The sequence below is a fragment of the Nilaparvata lugens genome, chromosome 5, assembly GCF_014356525.2.
Source record: "Nilaparvata lugens isolate BPH chromosome 5, ASM1435652v1, whole genome shotgun sequence".
Lineage (NCBI taxonomy): Eukaryota > Metazoa > Arthropoda > Insecta > Hemiptera > Delphacidae > Nilaparvata > Nilaparvata lugens.
The window spans coordinates 18,540,704-18,562,678 of NC_052508.1; the positions used below are offsets into that span (position 1 = coordinate 18,540,704).

Genomic DNA, 21,975 nt, shown 5'->3' on the forward strand with positions numbered 1-21,975 from the left:
AATTGACAGCTTCCCAAATACAGATGAAATCTGTATCGACTATGTGTTCTTTTTTAACTGCTCAACCAACCTACCTCATGCACGAGGAGGTTACAAAGTCCATTTCTCTAGGATAGGGTGGACAGGTATAGTTTCTCAGGAAGGAGACTCATGCCATTTGATAGAGCTGATAAATAACTATACAGGATATGAATTTGAAAAAAAAATCGGTCAAGTCATTTTTGAGAAAATCGTAAAAAACATGTTTTTTTAGTAATCATCTGCCATTTTTCTTAAGAATATGATGGAACTCCTGCAATTTTCCCAGAAATGAGACTCTTGTCATGTCAGTTGATAGGGGTTATAAATAGCTATACATGGTATAAATTTGAAGAAAATCGTTAGAGCCATTTTAGATAAAACTGTGTAAAACATGGTTTTTTAGTAATTATCAGCCATTTTTCTCAAGAATTTTACAGAGCTCCTGCAATTTTCCCAGAAATGAGACTCATGTCAGTTGATTGGGCTTATACATAGTTATCCATGATATAAATTTGAAGAAAATAGTTGGAGCCGTTTTCGAGAAAATCGTGAAAAACATGGTTTTTTTAGTAATCATCCGCCATTTTTTCCGCCATCTTGAATTGTATTTTATTGAATTTCTTATTGTCGGATCCTCATGGTATAAGGACCTTAAGTTAAAAATTTCAAGTCACTCGGTTGATTAGGAATGGAGTTATGGTGTTCACAGACATACATACACACACACACACACACAACACACACACACACAGACCAATAGCCAAAAATCATGTTTTTGGACTCAAGGGACCTTGAAACGTATAGAAAAATGAAATTAGGGTACCTTAATTTTTTTGGAAAGCAATACTTTCCTTACCTATGGTAATAGGGCAAGAAAAGTAAAAATCATGTTTTTGGACTCAGGGGCCCTTGAAACTTATAGAAAACTTGAAATTAGGGTACCTTAATTTTTTTTGGAAAGCAATACTCTCCTTACCTATGGTAATTGGGCAAGGAAAGTAAAAATGAACTATTGAAAGTAAAATCCGATCTTGCTCAATCTCAACATTATAGTAGGAAAAACTGTGAATATTGTAGGCGTGCCGTATGTCAGCAACGGGAACATCTTTGACTTGCTATCAAGAATTTGTAAGACTATTCAGTTCAACTTTAAACCAGATATGATAGATATTTGCCACAGACTGGCTAACAGAAATGAAAAGTTTTCACCTCACATTATAGTTAAGTTTAATAAGAACTTGGACAAACAAATGTTTTTGCAACAAAAAATAAAGATATGTTTTTGATGGATATTGGATGGGAGGGTAATTCTCAAATTGTTTATGTGAATGAATATGTCTCCACTTAATCTGCAAATATTTAAGAGAAATATGTAATGAACTTCAAAAACAAAGTGTATCAAGTATATCTGGTTCAGAAACGGTGCTGTGCTGATTCGTAAAGATGATTCCTCAAAAGCTGTTGTCATTCAAAATATCACGGACTTTGAAAGCTTGTTGAATGACCTTAAATACTAACGATATATTGATCTTGGAAGATTTGAAGTCTTATAATAATTACCATCTTATGCTAGCTAAGCTGTAAATTAAAGCAATATTTTTTAATATGAATATAATTTATTATCGATTTCCACATGAAACATTTAGAAGGTTATCTTGAGTTTCAATTAGCCTCTTCTTCATAATGATAAGTATTACTGGTATTGATTCTGCTATACTTTTTCATAGCATTCATATCAAATTGAGTAATATATTGATAATTTTAATAAATTCTATAAAAAATTGTGAATTTCTCATATTCATATTGATTTTATAATTTTTATGGTGATTTATTAATATTTTCGGTAGTGATTGATGACAGCTTCATATATAGGCATTGATTAAAAGCAGTATAGAAAAGTATGAATATTTACAGAAAAAAGAGTCCTATGATTATGTACAGTACCCAATAAGTTTATATTATTTAATTTTACTTACTTTTTTCTAGTATTAAGCTCTTCTTTTGCATTAATTTAAATATTATAGATTTCGACAATTGTATTCTAGGATGATATTTTTGTTTTGTGACTTGAAGAGTAATAAAGGTAATGGATTCCATCCTTCTAAATTATACAGATAGCGATGGATTCTCACTATTTACTTTTTACTGTGTTGTTTTCCTATCACTCAGTATTGAGTATTTTCTTTTAATTTTCCCCAATACTCTCATTTACTTTAATAAGTTTGTTTCTTATTTAGTTGGTTCATGTGTGAATGTGTTTTGTATGAATGTTGGTAATAGTATTATAAAATTTACTTTTGTTCATAATGGAAGGTACCGGTAGCTGTAGTTATATTTTAGGTATAGATGAAATAAATTCATCCTCCCTAGCAGAAGATGGTAATAGAACCATAGTGCATCAGAATATACGCAGTTAAAATAGAAATTTCGACAATTTCATCATTTATATTAATTCTTGAAAGAAGTTACCATCAATCATTGTTTTGTCTGAGACTTGGCTTCAATCTTGTCATGATCATCGATTATTTAATATTGAAGGTTATGAGAGTTTCCATGCTGGTAGAGATTTTTCTGCAGTATCAGGTATAATGGTTTATGTTTCAGTGGAGAGTGGCATTCGATGCTCTAAAATTGATTGTATAATTGATGGATCTGACCTTCACCTGATTGATTGTACCATCACCTGATGGATCTGACTCCATTCTCTTAGAGTGTGAAGTTTTGAATTATAAATTTAGTATTTTGTGCTTATATAGATGGCATGAAGTTGAGAGCAGTCAATTCTTGAGTAGCCTTGTTCTTGGAGCAACATCGTGACTCGGGTTCTTTGATAATAGGCTACCTCAGTATCAATATAAATGATATGAATAATAGTAATACGCTAGAATATCTGGAAATTATGAGTAGTAATGGATATAAATCGTTTATTGATATAGACACCAGAGTGACTTTGTCAAGCTCAACATGCATAGATTATATCTTTTTCAGGTCAATAAAACATAATCATAAGTTTAGTAGTTATGTTATTGATACTCTGCTAACCAATCACCGAGCTGTCCCAATCAGCAAAATCAACTTGAATCGAAATCAAAACAAGCTCGTTTTGTCAAATGTGAGGGCTTGATTCAAGATTTCGTTCACATGCGTTTTGCTCGAAATGAGTTCATTTCAAGAGTCCGTTTAAACATTGTTCAAGCTAGTTTCGAGCTCGAAATGCTGGCTCTAATCAGGCTGGTGCTGCGAGCTATAATCAAGGGCGCGTTGCGAGCTCGAGTCAGGCCCGAGATGCACGGTCGAATCAGGATTGAGATGCAGTCTCGACTCAGGCTTGAAACGCATGCTGGATGCAATACCCGCATTCAAGGCCACCTGGCACACCTTTCACGAAACGCAAGCTCGATTCTATTGTGATTCTAGCTCAATTAGAGTCTGATTCAAGCTGGATGTTTAGAGTGAATCAATCCTGATTCAATGCATACTGCCTTCTTGAAGTGAGCTTGTTTCAGCTTCGAATCATGAATCTGATTCAAGGCCAGTGCAATCCAATATCAATGCTTAATCATAATTCAAATTTCATCCAGAATTTGAAATAAATCTGTAATTCTTATTATTAATGATTCAATTATTCTTCCAAACTAATGCTCTCCAATCTTACTATTGCCTTAATACTCTATTTCTATACTCAGTGGATATCCATACATTCTATATATAGATGAAATCTATATATTCAAATTGAAATATTCCTTAAAATTCTCCTGTGAATGGCAAATTACTTATTCATTCTCTCCTGTCAGGGCAGTCTATAAACTGTCTCTGTAGCTGCATTGATTGAGTCGAGATCGACCTCTGCTAACCAATAACAGCTTGCAGACTGTCCTGAGAGGGAGCAGTGCATGAGTCACTCGCCATTTGATGAATTAAATCAAATCTGTTCTAGTTCAAACAGCCCTCAATGCTTGCAACACCTCAAATGGAAAACAGTTCATATACATCTGAGTAACACATCAATTATTACTTTGAATATCTATTGAAATATTAAATGTTAATATCTATATTAGTTTATTTTCTTTAAAGCTTAACTTCAGAGTATGTCATTATGAGCGAAAAATGTAAATAAGAAAACATTATTTTCAATAAAATGCAATGATTTTTATTAATTATTATGAAAATTGAACTTTCAATTTATAACTAATTATATATTTTTACTTTGAACTGCTATCATCCTCGATTTGAGCTTCATGAGGCATAGTCTCTCTGATCTTGGTCCTGTGAAATATGAAATGTACAGTTTAGTGGGATAACTTAATAGGTTATTATGAGTAAAATATAAAATTTCTCGGTAATCAATTCTCAGAATGCTGATTATGTAGCTTATCAACTCATACAGAGTGTCCCAAAAATACATACATCAGTACTACCACAACCACGGTATTCTATTCTTCAAGATAAATTCTGAATCCTCCTTAGTTTTCATGTAATCCGGCATTTAATTTTTTAAGAATAATCACCATATTTATATAATGGATGAATATTATCCTTAAAAATTTAGTATGGTATCATGTCTACATTAAAGTTTTAAATTTAAGTTTACTGTCTGAATCATTGTTCAATGGAAATGTGTATCATGAGTAAAATTCAGAGCTTCCAATTCTCAAGAGAATTATGCCTGATTTTGTAAAATCCTATAATAAATTACTGAGATATAGTTATTTTTGTCTTCTAGCTTTGTCCATGTGTCCTCGAAAAAGCTTATGGGCAAGGAACCATATGGTTCTTGCAGTGATATCCTTGCCATTTCAAAAATATAATGCAAAAAACTTTTATAAGTTGGAGACTGTTATACATACTGTAACTTTCAGGATAAGTTATTGGTCGAATACTCTACCTTTTGACATACATAAATGAATTACATAAAAATATAAATGACTTAGGCCTTCATAAGGACATCTCATTTACATTTATGAGTTTGGCACACTGTCAAACGAGAGAAGGGGAGCATTTCGAGCATCTTTTGAAATGAAATGTAAAAAGTACCAAACAGATTACTAAATAACTAATCAGTTTTTCAATGTGTTCCGTTATTCATTAAAAAAAGTGTGGTTTTAAGTTTTATTACTTTTATCAATCATGTATTTAATAGTATATTTCGCACCTAGGGCCGAAAATGAGATATTTCTGGCTCGAAATCGGTTTTCAAGTCCGAGGCCGTAGGCCGAGGACTAGAAAAGATTGAGAGCTGGAAATACATTTTTGCCCATGGTGCGAACGCTATTTTTCGCCGCACCAAAAAAAACTTCCCAATATATAAGAAATTAAAAAATAAATAAAATTCAAACAGCCTATTTTGATAGTTTGAATCTTGGTTATGACAACTTTCACTGTCAATTAATTTCAATATTACTAATTAATAATTTACAATAGTGACAATATTTTTATACTATTAATATTTCGAATAATTGTTTGAATTTTTATAGCCCGCGCTTTGCGCCTGGTGCAATATCTCATGGATAGATGGATGAATAGAATTTTCATTACTATTTTGAAATAATGTGATTAAAAAATTAATATAATTGCATATTTCACAGTTTTGTCTCAAAATATATCTAAAAAATTGATTGAAATTTAAATTACAGTAACTAATATAAAAAATAGCTAATAAAAGTCGAAATTCATCGATAAAAAAAAATGTCACTGACCGAGGTTCGAACCTAGATCATGTTTGTATTTCACTGAGCTTTGAGTTCTGATGTATAACGCCTTTACGCTCTCGGCCATTGCATATTTTTGATCAAAGAGGCCTGTAAGTCAGGTAACGTATGTAGGCTACTTACGTATAGCGGCAAACTTGAAGCCGGTATGCCGGCATTTTCACAACAAAATATTGCTCTGAAAATAGTTAAATCATAGAGAAAACATTCGAAGATTCAATCTTGAGTGGGCCTAATGTTTTCTCTATATGGTTTGATATTGAAGAAAAATTATCTACCACACAATGGGTGTTTACATTTTAAATATTTGCGTTACAACCCCTCATTTCTTTAAAAACTAAAACTTCAATCAGCCGCCATTTTGGATACAAGTATCATAGAACATTCTTATTGATGCCATCTTTCTTGTTTTGTAAAGACCTTTAAAATGATTAACCACACAATGGGTGTTTACATTTTAAATATTCCAGTTACAACCCCCAAGTAAACCCCTTATAAGGGGTTGGAACTCAGTTGTACATTAAAAGGTAGAGTATTCTATCAATAACTTATCCTGAAAGTTACAGTATTATATCTACAACTGTCTCGAAATTATTGAAGGGTTCCCATACATATGACTCACTCTGTATATGTGCATATGTATCGTTGAATTTCAAAGGTTGTTGAAAAACTATGTTTGAAGGAGGTTCCGTCTTTGGGTAGCAGTGATTAGATATTGGATGCAAAAGAAGACATTGGAAAAGAGTATTGGGAGCAAGCGGTGAAGTGGACGAAACGATGAGTTCTTCTTTGATTCAAGTAACTGATTTGAAATTTCTCCAGATGTATTGGGACTACTAATTTATTATTGTTCCATACTTTTTCATCAATAACAAAAAAATCACGGTTAGAAATGATCCGCTAAATAATTTACGTTGTAATTTTAAACAATAAAAAATTGTTCACTCACCTTCTCAACACCCTTGTTCTGGCTTGTTGAAGTCATTTTGACGCCAACGATCCATATTTCACTTCAGTTGCAATGTCACCAAACAACTTTTGAACAGCAACTGTAACAAAATTGGATAAGAAAAAATATAGCAATACATTGATAGATACAGTCATAGTGATAGTATATCAAACAATAGGCTACTAGATCACCTTCTTACATGATAGGTGGCAAATTAAAAATTGCATCAATATTATTGAACTCATGATGAAATATACCTCTTGGAGATTACCAATACATCTTTGATTCGCTTAAAATGTAAACAGATGGGTTTTTTCAAACTTCAACCCATATAATCATAAGTCTGAATTTATTCAAGAGAAACACAGAATCCTATTGATGCAAAAATACTGCAAAATTGTCACCAAAAAAATTCTAATAAAATATCATTCTCGTATGGTATGAAAATGAAAATATTTTAGCAAAACCTTGATCCCCCGCATCAATGAGCAAGAAGCAGCATAGGTTCAGCCTTACAATAGACCATAAGAATTATTGTTATGCTCTTAATTGTGAAACTAGTTATAGCCTAATAGATAATTTTATGACAAAAAATAGCATTTCAATAAGAGTGTAGATAATTTTGATTCAATTTTTCAAATGCTCTTGTCTCAAAATTTCAAATTATAGAATTATTGGTTCTTGTTCTAAGGTACAGTTTCAATGTTGGATATGTTACAAGAAGTTTGACGAAAGAATGAACTGGCAGAAGTGTGAACCGCGGCTAGAATGCCACCTTTAATCTCAGTGATTACCTACCAGAATAGTCCAGTCACTATATATATATAGTGCTTGCAATTTAAATTGTAGTTCTGATTTCTTAATATATTGTGTGGATACAGAAGAAAAATCCAGAACCAATTTTTTCATGCAAAATTTCCTTTACTAGATACAGAGTGGCCCAAAAACTCGTATTTTCAGTTATTTGTTAAGTTCTCAGCTATTTCCAACATATCCAGTAATCGGACAGAAGAACTCGCTTTAGCCTTTTTTAAGATTATGAAATTCTGAATAAATGATATTATTCTCAACTCTCCAATGAGTACTGAGTTGAATTTTTCAAGAACGAGTAAAATTTTGAGAAGAAATTAATTTTGATGAATTTCAGTTTTTGATCATCAATATCATCCAATTGTTCCCATTTAAATAAGAAATTCGAATTCTCTCTGTTCTTGATTTTGTGCTCCACAATCTGAGATCAGGTAGTGCTCTATCTCATATAGATTTGAATGGTAACAATCGGAAGATATTGAAGATTAAAAACTAAAATTCAACAAAGTTGATTTTTTCCTTAATATTTTACTCATTTTTGAAAAATTGTAACTCAGTACGGTACTCTTATTAAATATAAAGAGTTCCGAGTGATCTCATTTTTTCAGAATTTCATCATCTGAAAAAAGCGAGAACGAATTTCTCTGTCCGATTAGGTACTGGATTTGTAGGCAAAAATACAAGGTTTTTGGGCCACTCTGTATCTTTATAGCACAAGACAATTTATCATGAAAATATTGGTTGGTTCTGAATTTATTTATCCATTTGTGGATACAATCACAAATAATATAAATATAATTGGGAAAGAATAGCAGGCTTTGCCCAAAACTATTTTATTGTCAAATATTGATAGGTAATGGATAATGTCCCAAAATGTTTTTATGTTTTACTGCTGAAAGTTCAAGTTTAAATTTCATTGAAGTATAGGTATAGTATAGGTAAAATATAGGTATTAAAAATCAGAAATAGAATATAAATTGCTAGCAGGCCCCCTTTTTCATGTCTATATTGACTGGACTATGGTTGCAACTTTGAGCAAGCTATTGTGAACGCATTACCGTACTGGGAAAAAACATACCTATAGTCTTTTTTCTTTAGGGCTACTCTTGAATAATACATAAAAATATAAATCTAAGAAAAATAGAAATAGTATAATATAGAAATAATATTCCAATATTTTTATTTATAAGAAAAAAATGCTAATTTTAAAATGGGTACTTGAATACACAAATGCACAAATATGGTTTGAAAATACATCTACTACAGTGCAGAGTAAATATGGCCTAAAACGCTTACCTTGCTAACATATAAATTAACATACAAAAATATAAGTAACATCCATATTTACATAACCAAAAATGTCATATATTCGACTATAAAGGAATAGCCTACTTACTCAGTACGGTATGAATTTCGATATCTCACTCCCATGAAATGGAGTTTTTGTTTTCCCGTTTGATGCACGGCCAGTACATGAGAATTTCATAGCCAGCTCATCAATCATTAATCTTCTCAAGATATTATTGACACATTGGCCAATATTAGCGCTCCCCACTGTCCTCATATGCTTTATCTAAAAAAATCAAAACAATTTTATTAGTACTGTGTAAAATGATCAGTCATAAATGGTTTGCGAAATGAAGGACATTTATTCCGCAAAAACGTTATTTCTGAGTGGAGCTCAGTTCTGTTTAACTTATAGTAAGATTATTCTAGGAAAGAAGCTGAAAGAAATCTACGATGTCTCTCAGATGACGTTCCAAAAATGATGCAGTAAAACGATTTTGATCAAATTTATACCTAACATAGTCATTAATAAGCTCTATCAACTGCCACATTTTACATAAGTCCCATATCTGTAAAAATTTCAGGAGCTCCGCCTCATCTATGCAAAGTTTGATTTTAGATTCTCAATTATCAGGCTTTACATACAATTTAAACAAAAAAATTCCAAGTGGAAAAAATTGAGCGTGAAAATCTCTTCAATTAATGTCCATTAACATTTTCACCTAAAATTGAAAATAAGCTCGAAATTCGAGAAAATGTTATTATTTCAATTACAAACTGTTGGCAACTGTTGATTCTATTAAATCATTCACTATGAAGAGATAACAAACTTCGTGTGTCTTCAGCCTTATTGTCCTTTCACCAGCTGGCTTGTATCTTTGAATAGTAGACTTGAGATGCATGGGAACACTAGCGTCAGGTGATAAATTTTCATAACGGCAAGGAAAGTTGTGTGAGTGCACCACACCAGATTTTTTGAATTAAAAGTTTAAAATACTCCTCTGAAACACTTTGTATAACAAGGCATGAGCATAATGTACCTAGATTGTAAACCACATCGTCTTTGACTTTGGTGTAGGCTACTTATTGGATAATACACTAAATGGATGAATAACTAATTGAATGAATAAATCAAGACATACCTATATAATCTTTTTTCGTTGGGGCTATTCTTGAATAGAAATAAAAATAAAACTCCAAGTACCCTTTTTTAAATTGTTTATTTACGAAATGTTTCGACCTTGATGCCATTATCAAGTAATTGAATAAAATAAAATGAATAAAAAACAACATTGAATAAATACTATTACAAGCTTCTTATTTCTGATCATAGCTAGTACATTCATATGATTTTTCAAACTATAAATGTTAATTTTGAATTTATATTAAATTTAATAATGATAATAATAATAATAATGAGGATGATGCCCACATAAGCTCATAGGTTTGTGCGTGGATAATGAGTGAGAGGGATGATGATGAGAGGTGACTACTTTTTAGTTAGTCAAGACCGTCGGCTTATCGTCTCCTCTGAAAGGCCATATCTATGTGATTGTGCTGTGGTCAAAAACTTTTGCCCCCGGTCGAGATTAGAACTCGGGTTCTCTTGATAATTAGACCGGTTCATTATCACTTACTCTAACGAGCCATCCAGTTAAATTTGCATGATTTTATAAAAAAAGGATCATTGATGTCCAATTGAACTGAATTTATTATTTTATCTCTGTTTAATCATGGAAATATAAGTGTAAAACTGAGGCCCTGAAACCTGCACTGAATGTTAAAGACGAATTTCACATTTATGCACCGGCAAAATTAATAAGAGATAAAATAATAAATTTAATTCAATTGGACATCAATAACCCTATTTTTGATAAAATCATGCAAATATAAATTCAAAATTTACAGTCCTAGTCTGGAAAATCATATCAATGTACTAGCATAAGTGATCAGAAATAAGTAGCTTGTGATAGGTAGTATTTATTTAATGCTATTTTCTATTCAATTACATGATAATGGCATCATGGCCAAAACATGTCGTAGGTATATAAAAAATTTTAAAAAAGTGTACTTAGATTTTTATTTTTTATTTCTATTCAAGAAATATTTATTATATAAAATATTATATATTGCTGGAGTTACTCACAAACGATTTTCTCCTCCCATTCTGACTGGAAATTGACCATCTCTCTCAATGGAAGTAAAGATTATCCTGATGATATTTCCTCATCTATGCAAGCTCTTGTTATTTTACTGCTGTTTGGTCTCGCTTCTTTGCTGTAATAGAAACAATAACTGAAATTAGGTCATGATTTTTTTTAATTTAAAGATAGCAATTAAATTAGAAAATTTCTCATAACTTTGGAATGACTATTAAAAAAATGAGTTGATTGAAATTAGGGATTCAATATTAAAAGGGAAAAGAAAATATCAAAAGTTTCCTGATAACATAAAATGAAGCTTGATTGATTGATTGATTACTTTATTTATGTAGATTACAATATATACTGGCTTATACACTAAACTTATACAATAGCTTACAATACAGCAAAGTTTTAGATGAATTTACATAACATAAACTAAGAAAAAAATTATTGAACTGTACAATGGTATGAAAAAAAATCAATTTGGAATAACTATACAAGATAATATTGTAATGTATCTACATAAATTGGCGGAGCTTTGGACATATCAATGTCCATTCTTTGGAAAGAATAATAAAAATATCCTTCCCAGTAACTCTCTACCAAGTGATCAAAGATTATAAAAACAAGGAGTGTCCTATTCAGGAATATTGTATCCCAAATTCAAATCCCAAAAGCAGTGAACAACTAGTGTTCAAAATTTGAATATTTTTCATAAAATGGGATAGACATAGAACATTTTTGAAGAGAAAGTAACTGTGGATTCATTCAACTTTAGGTATTGTCTTAATAAGCTATCACACTGAGTAAAAGATCAAAAGCGATTGCATGAAATTTTGATTCATTCTAACTCAACATTAAAAATAGAGTTGATACTATTTCAAATAATTTGTAGATAAATAAGAAGTGGGCAATATTTGTAAATTATTTAAAAATTGAGAAAGGTATAAAGAAAGACGACTTCATTTCCAAATCTATTTGAAACTTCTGACAATACTGGATCTGACGACATCAAATAAGGATTCCCAAAACAATTTTGTTTCCAATACAATACATCAAGTTGGTAATAAAAAATATGGTTGTAGTTTTCATTTACCTGCACTGACACTGTAGACTCAGGAGCAGACACAGTAACGAAGAGGAATGAAGACAAAAATGAAGAACACAGGAAACAGGAAAAACAACAGATAGAAACTCAATAATTAAAACAAACCTATACACTACAACTATCTCACTGGATTACTGGAGCGCACTGTGCGATATGTCATCCACTTTAAATCTTTAAGGTTTAAGCCGTAGTGAAAAGTGAACTAACAAACAGAAATTCTCGAATAGAAGAACTCTTGTCTTGTCTCAGAAATTCAAAACCAAACCATCATCCCCTCTCCACTTCGTACCTTGGAGTTGGCCGTTGGACACATTAGCATGTAGTGGAGAAATATAGTGGTGACTGGAGAATAGAAAGTAGAAAGTAGGTGCATGTGCGTTTGTGTATGTGTGGGACTGTATGTGTGTGTGTGTGTGTGTGTGTGTGTGTGTGTGTGAGAGAGAGAGAGTTTGAGTGAGTGAGAGAGTGGGTGTGAGAAAGTGTGTGTTAGAGGGAGAGAGAGTGAGTGAGTGAAGGAGAGTGCTAGAGGGCGAGTGTTGGATTCCTGTTTTCAGCCCAAAATGTCACTGACAAAAAGCTGTCTTCCCTTTTGTTTGAAAATTGAATAGGGTAGTGCAAATTCCTGACCATGAAACAAAACATTTTTTGTTGCATGTTCTATCCTTCAGCAGAAAACTGGAAACATGCTCCATGGACTGCTATATAGATCGCTGATTGAAAAGCTCTATCAAATATAAGAAGCAGTTAATAATTTAATTGAATTAAAGTTACATTAATTTCTAGCGTAATTTTGGAAGGATTTGAAAACATTTTCACCAAAACATCCTAGACCTTAGTAGAGCGTATGTCAAATTGTAACATTTTATTAAAAAGTTCTCAAAAAGCTTATTTAACATTTTATCACAAGAGGGATTCTCACAAATGGTTGACTTTTTGTGTAATTTGAAGCAGATAAGGTTTGCTACCCAGACAGAAAATCTATTTCCAATTTTTTATTTTAATCTTGTTGAAAAATAGTGATCATTAACATGCTTGCATTTCTCAGCTTAGAATCAAATTTCTGACGAATTTCTCTATACCCATAATATACATTTCATATTATGCAATTTACGATTATATTACATGATTATATAATGCATGATTTGAGTTTCATTCTATAATGTGTATAATTTTTCATCGAATATGCACTTTATTGTATTACAATTTTTTAAATAAATGCAATATTTCTAACGTTTTTTAAATTTATTGTGATACATTCTGTGATTCATTTAGAGTATAAAATCAACCTTCAAAATTCAAAATTTTAAATCATCATTCCTGGACCGAAAATCAAGTAACGAAGCAGTGTGTTATTAAATTTCATAACCTTATCTTTTGGACAACATTAACATTTTATCAAAAGTTTTGGAGAGAAACATTACAGGCTCAGCCTAGTTTTTCCTCCAATGTCATAATTGTATTATGATTATAGTATTTTATACAATAAATGAATGAATGAATGAATGAATACCTTTTAAGGAATTCATCTGTAACTATTACAACAGTTTTCAATTGAATTTTGTATTTCGTGAAGTGGGGGAATATCAATGCCACAAATCAGGGAATTATTCATTGGCGAATTCTCATTTCTAATTAGCTAGTCTACAGTGTAGAATCTTAATTCAGATAGCAACTAGGTCTATTGCTTGGTAGGATTGAATGGAATTATTAATTATCAATTGTGAAAGAGTTCAGCAAGTGACTTCTTTATTTCTTCGTCATATTCTCTGATGTGGTGCGATCTTTTCAATTTTTGAGGGACAAGACGTGCCCCTCAAAAAGGTGGAATGAACATAAAAAATGAAAGGAGAGTTGAACAAAAACATATTTCATATGGAATGAATGGAGGTTTCTTTGGAATCTAGTAACATAGCATAAAATATTATAATATATAATCTGAAACATGATAAGTCTGTACCTATATTTTTCTCTCTTGCAGGGGTGCCCACAAGAGGGGGGGACATGGCGCAATTTGCGCCATCAACATTTTTGGGGGGGGGGGGGCATGATTTTTTTTATATTTTATGTCAACATTTTGAATCATGGCTAAAAAATCAAGGTATTAAATAGAGATATCCTAATGTAGCTAATTTTAATACTTTTTCCCACCTTTACAATGTTATATTTTGCTAAGTGTAAGTCAATATAAAGCATAAAAAATACAATTGATAATATTTTGTATTCAGGAATTTTAGTAATTTTAAGCCTAAGAGTTTGAAGGTAAATCTTCGACAAAAATCAATTATAACTTCATTATCTACTATTATTCTGATTTCTTTTGCTTAATTTCAATTTTTAATGGTCTTGTGTTTGAAGACACCAACATGTGCGCTATCCACGCCAAGAGAGTGACTATCATGCCGAAAGACATTCAGTTGGCCAGGCGTATTCGTGGAGAACGTGCTTAGACGACAACACACGCGGCTATATCATGTTATTGGCTGCTGGTGCTGTGCAATGCAACGCGCACTCACACCAACAACGGCCCTTTTCAGGGCCAGTAGACGATAATTTTTCACATTGGATGAAAATCTGCTACTGCTTCTCAAAACCTAATAATGGGTTTGATTTGCTCTAGAGTCTGTAGTCTGATGCTCTCTTCTTCCCTTCACTATCAATCATAATGCTTCTTGTGTTTGTGTCTCTAGATAATGCTGGCCCTTTTTAGTGCCACTGACACTATTATCAAATTATTATGTCGGGATATCGTTCAGAGAGCTGTTTCCCATTTTTCTCTCTATTGCTGGTGCAACCACTCAATTTTTAGTTGGTTGGTGCTGTTTTTTCATACACACTGTTTGGAGACCAAGGCTCTTTTCAGGGCCACTGAGACAAAAATTGTGGAAAGAATATTGTTGTATTATTAAAACTGATCAAACATGAACATTAATTATTTTTGCCAGTAGGCTTTGTAGTCTTCATGTTTGATGCAACAAGTGAAAAGAGAACTTTCACCACTCATGTGGAAATTGTTTGTTGTTGAAAATTTGTGGAAACGTGCGAGTGGCCCTGAAAAGAGCCAACTCGCTATATCAGACTATATTCTTCTCCACTTTGCACTCAGAAGAGACACATTGTCACTGTTACACACAGTGTATCAATCAATATAATAGCATAGTCATCACACTTGTGAAGCGTGACGGTAGCAAATAAATAAAATCATATTATTTTCATTTTGAAAATCAAACAGCTATTGGCCCTGAAAAGGGCCGTTGACGCTTGTATGCGGTACACTTGTTGTTGTTAAGCGGGTGTTGTGGTGGCATGCTAGTCGGCGGCGAGCGCACACACACACAAACTCTCTACTTGGAGCTGGTGTACTTGGTGACAGCCTTGGTTCCTTCACTGACTGCGTGCTTGGTCAGTTCACCGGGCAGCAGAAGACGCACAGCGGTCTGTATCTCCCGGCTGGTGATGGTTGAACGTTTGTTGTAGTGAGCCAGTCGGCTTGCCTCGGCCGCGATGCGCTCGAAAATGTCGTTGACAAAGCTGTTCATGATCGACATCGCCTTGGACGAGATACCGGTGTCTGGGTAAACTTGCTTCAGCACCTTGTAGATGTACACGGTATAGCTCTCCTTCCTCTTGCGTTTCTTCTTCTTGTCTCCCTTGGCAATGTTCTTCTGCGCCTTGCCGGCCTTCTTGGCTACTTTACCGCTTGTCTTGGGTGGCATACTGCTGCTGCTGCTTGCTGCTAGACGAGATCTGCTCAATAGGGCTGCTAGTCCACGAGTGTTTTCAGTTGACTGACTGTGGGTGGAACAGGGTGAGTGAATCACCCTAATTGGCAGTGCCTTAGGCTGGTTTGCCTTATGACTGCTCATAGCATTAACAGAACTGAAAATTTTTCGTTGCTCCTAGATAATAGACCTTAAGTGAATTCGGCTTTTTTTTTCTTTAAGATATAATATAATATGTTTTGTAATATGGAATAGTTGTAAAATGCATCACCGAATGATTGAATAGTCAGTTATAATATTGAATATTTGTAATATATTTGTATCTATGAATATTTATCTATTTTTCATTTATGTATATATTTGTTCATTTGACAATTTATTTATAAATTAATACATTTCATTTTTTTTTTGCCAAATTCACTTTTTTGGGAGAAGTGTGATGGAGATGGGTTCACCTCAGGGGAATACGAGCTGTTTACAATGGTGACCTTAACGTCAAGTTGCTGACCATCAGTCTGGCCACCATTGTTGAAAAGGGAGTGGCTTTTTTGTTTGAACTGGTCGTGGTATCTCGTACATCTGCCTTACTGATGTATGCCACGACGTTGATGCTGTGTCAGTCTGTGTGTGAGCTGAATGAAGTCAATCAGTTGGGGAGTGGAGACATATTCATAGAGTAGCCTATTGTTCACTGTGTAGTGAAAGTTGCAGATGGTTCTTATGAGTTTGTTTTGAAGGCCAAATAGTCGTTTTCTATTGGTCTTCAATAGGTATGGGGACCAGACAGGGGCGGCATAGGTCGAGGAGGGAGGGATGTGCACTCATTATAACTCCAATGGCCTCACCAATATTCGAGGCTGTGGCGAGTTGTGGTAAGATGTTTACCACCCATTGGATGAACTTTTGTGAGCTCAAAAAGCTCAGAATGCTGTTTTGTCCCTGTTCTGTTGTGGGTTTCAAACTTCCTTCTTTCAGCGCTGCTGATGACTGCTGCTCTTGTTGTGATGGTAGAGGGGGGAAGTTTGAGTGAGAGATGACAGGGGGCGGTGGTGGAACCCATTCCATGGGGAGAGAAGGAAATATATTCTTCTCCACTGGTTTGTAGGTTTTGGTAACTATTTTAGTGACCTTGTGATGTTGTTTAGTTTTAGGTGGTGAGGGGGCAGAGATTTCCCCTCGTCCGCGAGAGCAGCCACAGCAGAAGGAGGTGTAGTTATAGCCACACTCCCCTCTTTCAGCGACTGCCCCGCGATTTGCGGACGCTTGGATGCCGCCTGAGTGGCTGCTGACGGCGACTGAGTGGTCTCAGTTGACCGGGCAGCTTCAGGCGACTTCTTGGCCTTGTTCAGCAGTTGAAGGTGTACACGGCACCCTTTATAGTTTGCTGTGTGACTGCCCCGACAGTTCACACAGATGGGTTTTTCAGTGTTCAGATTTCTCTGACACTGAGAGGCAGTGTGGTCTTCACCACATTTCACACATCTGGGTGTGTGAAAACAGTTTACAGAGCTGTAGCCATACGTCTGGCATTTAAAACATTGAGGTAGGCTGGGCCTTGGTCTGTAGGGTTCAATTTGAACCTCTACAGAGCCGATTGATGGGAGAGAGTAAATTTTTTTAAAATCACCCTCTTTTTTCAATTTGATCAGAAAAAGGCTACAAGGCCTCCCACGACTTGTGATGTTTTTTACAAGTAGTACGTTGAACCCAGCCTTTTTGAGTGATTCGGCCGGGTCGGCTTGGTTGTGAGACCAGTGAAGGCCTCTGAGGACAACCTTCAGCTCAGAATCGCGCTCAGAGCTGAAGGTGTGGAAGGGGATGTTTTCCTCCACTAAAACTGACTACTGTAGTAAAGTCAGTTTCAGTGGTGGTTTTAAGCACATAGTTACCACCCTTCAAGGTTGTAACTATTTTAGAATAGATTTTTTGCTCTATTTTAACTGATATTTTCATCCAATTTTGTGGCACAGGAAAGACCAGTGGAGGAAAGAATTTTGTTTTAGACTGCGTGGGTGTTCTGTTAGTACTATGAGAAGCTTGTTCTTCACTCACCCTATTCTGTTGTCTCCTCTGCTTTCTTGCGACAAGGATGAAGGGGTCCTCCTCTGCTTCAGAGTCCCTGGTGGGCGCTGAGGTGGAGAGTGGTGTCGCCACCGTAGCTGCATATGAGGCCTGTGTGTGGTCGTTGCTGCTGGGTGGCGGGGTGGAGGGGGCTGTAGTCACCCCACTTGACTTGTTGTTGGAAGGTGAAGACTCTGGCGTCACCCCTCTCGCCATAGTGGTTGTCAGACGAGGGGAGGAGCTATCCGTTAGTTTGGTCAGTCTCTCCCTTCTCTGAACTGAGGAAACTGGTTTGTGGGTGGCCCTCTGGGTGGTCCGCATGGCAGAGCGAAGGGTCGACCCACTGTTCATCCTCTACTCCTCCCACTCCTTCGGCTCCTACTTCTTCTTTACCTGCTGCAGGGCCTCTGCCGATGTTACCTGCTCGGAGGCTCGTGACTGTGTGTTCAGTTGAACTAGTGCTGCTTTATTTATTGACTTTGTGTGGAAACATTGTCGACCAATAGAATGCTTGTATTCAACTATTGGCTGTGATTGCTACCAATCATGTCACGTCTACTCTAATTGGTCGAAATTCGTGCCACACATTGCCTATATATAGGTGCCAATTTCCAACAGATTTTCATTCTTATTCCATCGTTTCTACAGCACCGATCAACAAACCACAACCAGCATCATGTCAGGCAGAGGCAAAGGCGGAAAAGTGAAGGGAAAGGCAAAGTCTCGCTCATCCCATGCCAGACTCCAGTTCCCAGTCGGTCGTATCCATCGTCTGCTTTGCAAAGGCAACTATGCCGAGCGTGTTGGTGCTGGTGCTCCCGTCTATCTGGCCGCTGTCATGGAGTACCTGGCCGCTGAAGTGTTGGAGTTGGCTGGCAACGCCGCCCGTGACAACAAGAAGACTCGCATCATTCCGCGTCACTTGCCACTGGCCATCAGGAACAACGAGGAGCTGAACAAGCTGTTGTCCGGCATAACAATTGCACAGGGTGGTGTCCTGCCCAACATCCAGGCTGTCCTCTTGCCGAAAAAGACCGAGAAGAAGGCTTAAGTCTGCTTGCCTTGCTACTGCGCGCTCGCGCGCATTCATTCAACTCTTGGTGTTGAACCACAAAGGCCCTTTTCAGTGCCAGCAATACATTTATTTTTCAATTATTATATTATATCAATGTTTGTTACTATAGTGGTTACTGTCTGTCTCCTAGAGCAGCACTGCTCTTCTTCGCGGCGGCTGGCTTGCTAGCTGCGGCCTTCTTCTTCTCACCGGCGGCAGCAGACGTTGCCTTTCTCTTTGTAGCTGAGGCAACGGCCTTCTTGGGCTTTGCTCCGGCAGCAGTGGGCTTCTTCTTCTTTGGCTGAGCTGACTTCGGTTTGGCACTAGCCGGCTTCGGGGCAGCACCCTTGGCTGCTTCCTTCACTGAGATCTTGAACGAGCCGGCGGCACCCTTGCCTTTCGGCTGGGTGAGAGCTCCCGATGCGACGGCTGTCTTCAGGTACTTCTTGATGAACGGCGCCAGCTTCTCTGCATCGGCCTTGTAGTTGGCAGCAATGTACTTCTTGATCGCCTGCAGTGACGAGCCACCATGCTCCTTGAATCCGGCAATAGCAGCGTTCACCATTTCGCCGGTTGGCGGGTGTGCTGGGTTGGCACGCGGCTTCTTGGAGCTGGCTGCTGCTTTTGATGCGGCCGCCTTCTTCGCCTTGACCGGTGTGGACGCGGCTGGGACCGTTGCCGCTGGACTGGTTGCTGTCTCGGCTGACATCGTGCTGTTGAGTAGTAGAGTAGACAGTAGTGGTATCGCTGCTGCTGATGCTAACTTGCTTTCAATAGCTTCGAGATTCATTGAAAACAACCGACCTATATAGACTTGTACGGACCGATATGGAAGCTGCAGCGGTGGCAAGCCAAAATTGTGATAGTTCAGCAGAAATTCGTGCTTGTTGGCCGGCACTCTTTTGCTTATAACTTTGCAATCGCTCGTGCTACAAAGCTGCAAATCGTATTGTTGGATTGCTCACACTATTCTCTAGACAACTGAATAGGTTTATATGGTAATTATTAGTGATTTTCTATTGAAAAAGTCGTTCAAACACTCTCATACCCGACCGAACTCGGTACACTGCAACACTTGATTGACTATCCATCAATTGTGTGCACAGAAATTTACAAAAATACTATTGAGTCTGTTAGAGCATGTCAGTACGCATCCACACATGCAATAATATTATACACTTTTATTGGTCTGGAACTAGATAATAGCCAAAAAGCTGACCACAGGTAATACAGGTCAACCAAACCTAACCTCAAGGTCATCCAGGTCAACCAAACCTAACTCAAGGTCATCCAGGTCAACCAAACCTAACCTCAAGGCCATCCAGGTCAACCAAACCTAACCTCAAGGCCATCCAGGTTAACTACACCTAACCTCAATGCCATCCAGGCCAACCAAACCTAACCTCAAGGCCATCCAGGTCAACCAAACCTAACCTCAAGGTCATCCAGGTCAACCAAACCCAACCTCAAGGCCATCCAGGTTAACCAAACCTAACCTCAAGGCCATCCAGGTCAACCAAACCTAACCTCAAGGCCATCCAGGTCAACCAAACCTAACCTCAAGGCCATCCAGGGCAACCAAACCTAACCTCAAGGTCACCCAGGTCAACCAAACCTGAAAAAAAAATAAAATTAAATTAAAAAAAAAAATTAGAAAAAAATAAAGAAAAAAAAATTAAAAAAAATTTAAAAAAAACACAAAAACGAAAAAAACATTAGAAAAAAAACACATAAAAACGGGAATAAACGAAAAAAAAAACATAAAATCGGGAATAAATAAAAGAAAAAATAAATAAAAAATAAAAAAAATTAAAAAAAATTAAAGAAAAAAATAAATAAAATTAAAAAAAAAAAATAGTGACTGAACAGTGACTGATCAGTGACTGATCAGTGACTGTACAGTGACTGATCAGTGACTGATCAGTGACTGAACAGTGACTGATCAGTTACTGATCAGTGACTGAACAGTGACTGAACAGTGACTGATCAGTGACTGATCAGTAATTGAACTGACTGACTGATCAGTAATTGAACTGACTGACTGACCACTGAGTGGATGACCCTACCATCCCCCCACAGACATGCTGAATACTGGTGAGCATGGTCCATGTGACAGGAGGAGCTAGCGTCATTGAGAATGCCCATGCTCAGCCGGCGGGACAATTGCCAGCCGCAGCAGGTCGACTGTTGGTGGTGGGATGGCAGTCGTCGGTGGGGCGACCAGTGGTGGTGGGGCAACTGGCGGCGGCTGTGCGACCAGTGGCGGCCAGATGACTGGCGGCGGCCGGGCGACCGGTGGCGGGGCGACCGACGGCGGCCGGATGACCGTGGCAGCCGGATGACCGGTGGGGCGAACGGCGGTGGCCGGGGGACCGGTGGTGGGGCGACCGGCGGGGCGACTGGTTGCGGGCCGGGCGACCTGTGGCAGCCGGAAGACCGGTGGCGGGGTGACTGGCAGTGGTGGGCCAGTCTACCCACTACATACAAAAAATATATCCTCTGGTACTGCTGATACTGACCTTTAATACTTGCCTTTACCGCCTTGGATTTGAGCCTAGAACCTCCAACTTGGGAAGCTGACTTGCTAACCACTACACCATAGAGGATTTATGTTTAAAGACTTAAATTATATAGAATATGATACTTCTTTATACTAATGATAACGAAGAATTGAGAAGTGAGTCATGATGGGGTGGCATTGTCATAGACCTGTTGACAAGGAAGGTTATCCCCACCACCACCACCACTTTTCTCTGTTTGGTATAAGATGGCTTTTCAGCACTGAGAGGTATTCCATCTACTGCGACATGTTGTCAAACAGTGAGCTATGTCTGCGGGATGCAGTGATTGAGCTTGAGGTGGAGGAACTACATAGTCATGGTATTATCTTGTTGACAGACATTTTCAATGATGCAGGACATTTGTGTTCAGAGTTTAGAGTCCAGAGTCCAGAAGTCCAGAGTTCAGAGCCCCGAGTTCAGAGCCCCAAGTTCATATAGGTAAGAAATCATCTTGCTATGCTTTCAACGAAGGCTGTTTCAACGACCCCACTCCACCTCCCCAGTCACATGACCAATGGCCACGCCCACCAGTGGTCAGTCAGTCATTTCAATT

General features: G+C 36.8%; 3 protein-coding genes and 1 long non-coding RNA gene across 4 annotated transcripts; 1 reads left to right on the top strand and 3 right to left on the bottom strand.

Moving 5' to 3' along the window:
• Positions 1-4,029: 4,029 nt before the first annotated feature.
• Positions 4,030-12,172, bottom strand: LOC111057021. The gene is made up of 5 exons (XR_005571258.1): positions 12,016-12,172; positions 10,922-11,052; positions 8,885-9,061; positions 6,679-6,778; positions 4,030-4,287 (listed from the first exon to the last, which is right to left on the bottom strand). It is a non-coding gene; the product is annotated as an uncharacterized LOC111057021 (long non-coding RNA).
• A 3,106-nt stretch (positions 12,173-15,278) lies between these two features.
• LOC120351257 (histone H2B-like) lies at positions 15,279-15,740 on the bottom strand. Its single transcript, XM_039427823.1, has one exon. It carries the CDS (start codon positions 15,738-15,740, stop codon positions 15,369-15,371), a length of 372 nt encoding a protein of 123 aa, XP_039283757.1. The 3' UTR covers positions 15,279-15,368.
• A 2,723-nt stretch (positions 15,741-18,463) lies between these two features.
• LOC111043350 (histone H2A) lies at positions 18,464-19,059 on the top strand. The gene has a single exon (XM_022328267.2). It carries the CDS (start codon positions 18,484-18,486, stop codon positions 18,856-18,858), a length of 375 nt encoding a protein of 124 aa, XP_022183959.2. The 5' UTR covers positions 18,464-18,483; the 3' UTR covers positions 18,859-19,059.
• On the bottom strand, positions 18,924-19,570 carry LOC120351572 (histone H1B-like). Its single transcript, XM_039429400.1, has one exon. It carries the CDS (start codon positions 19,568-19,570, stop codon positions 18,995-18,997), a length of 576 nt encoding a protein of 191 aa, XP_039285334.1. The 3' UTR covers positions 18,924-18,994.
• Between the last annotated feature and the right edge of the window lie 2,405 nt (positions 19,571-21,975).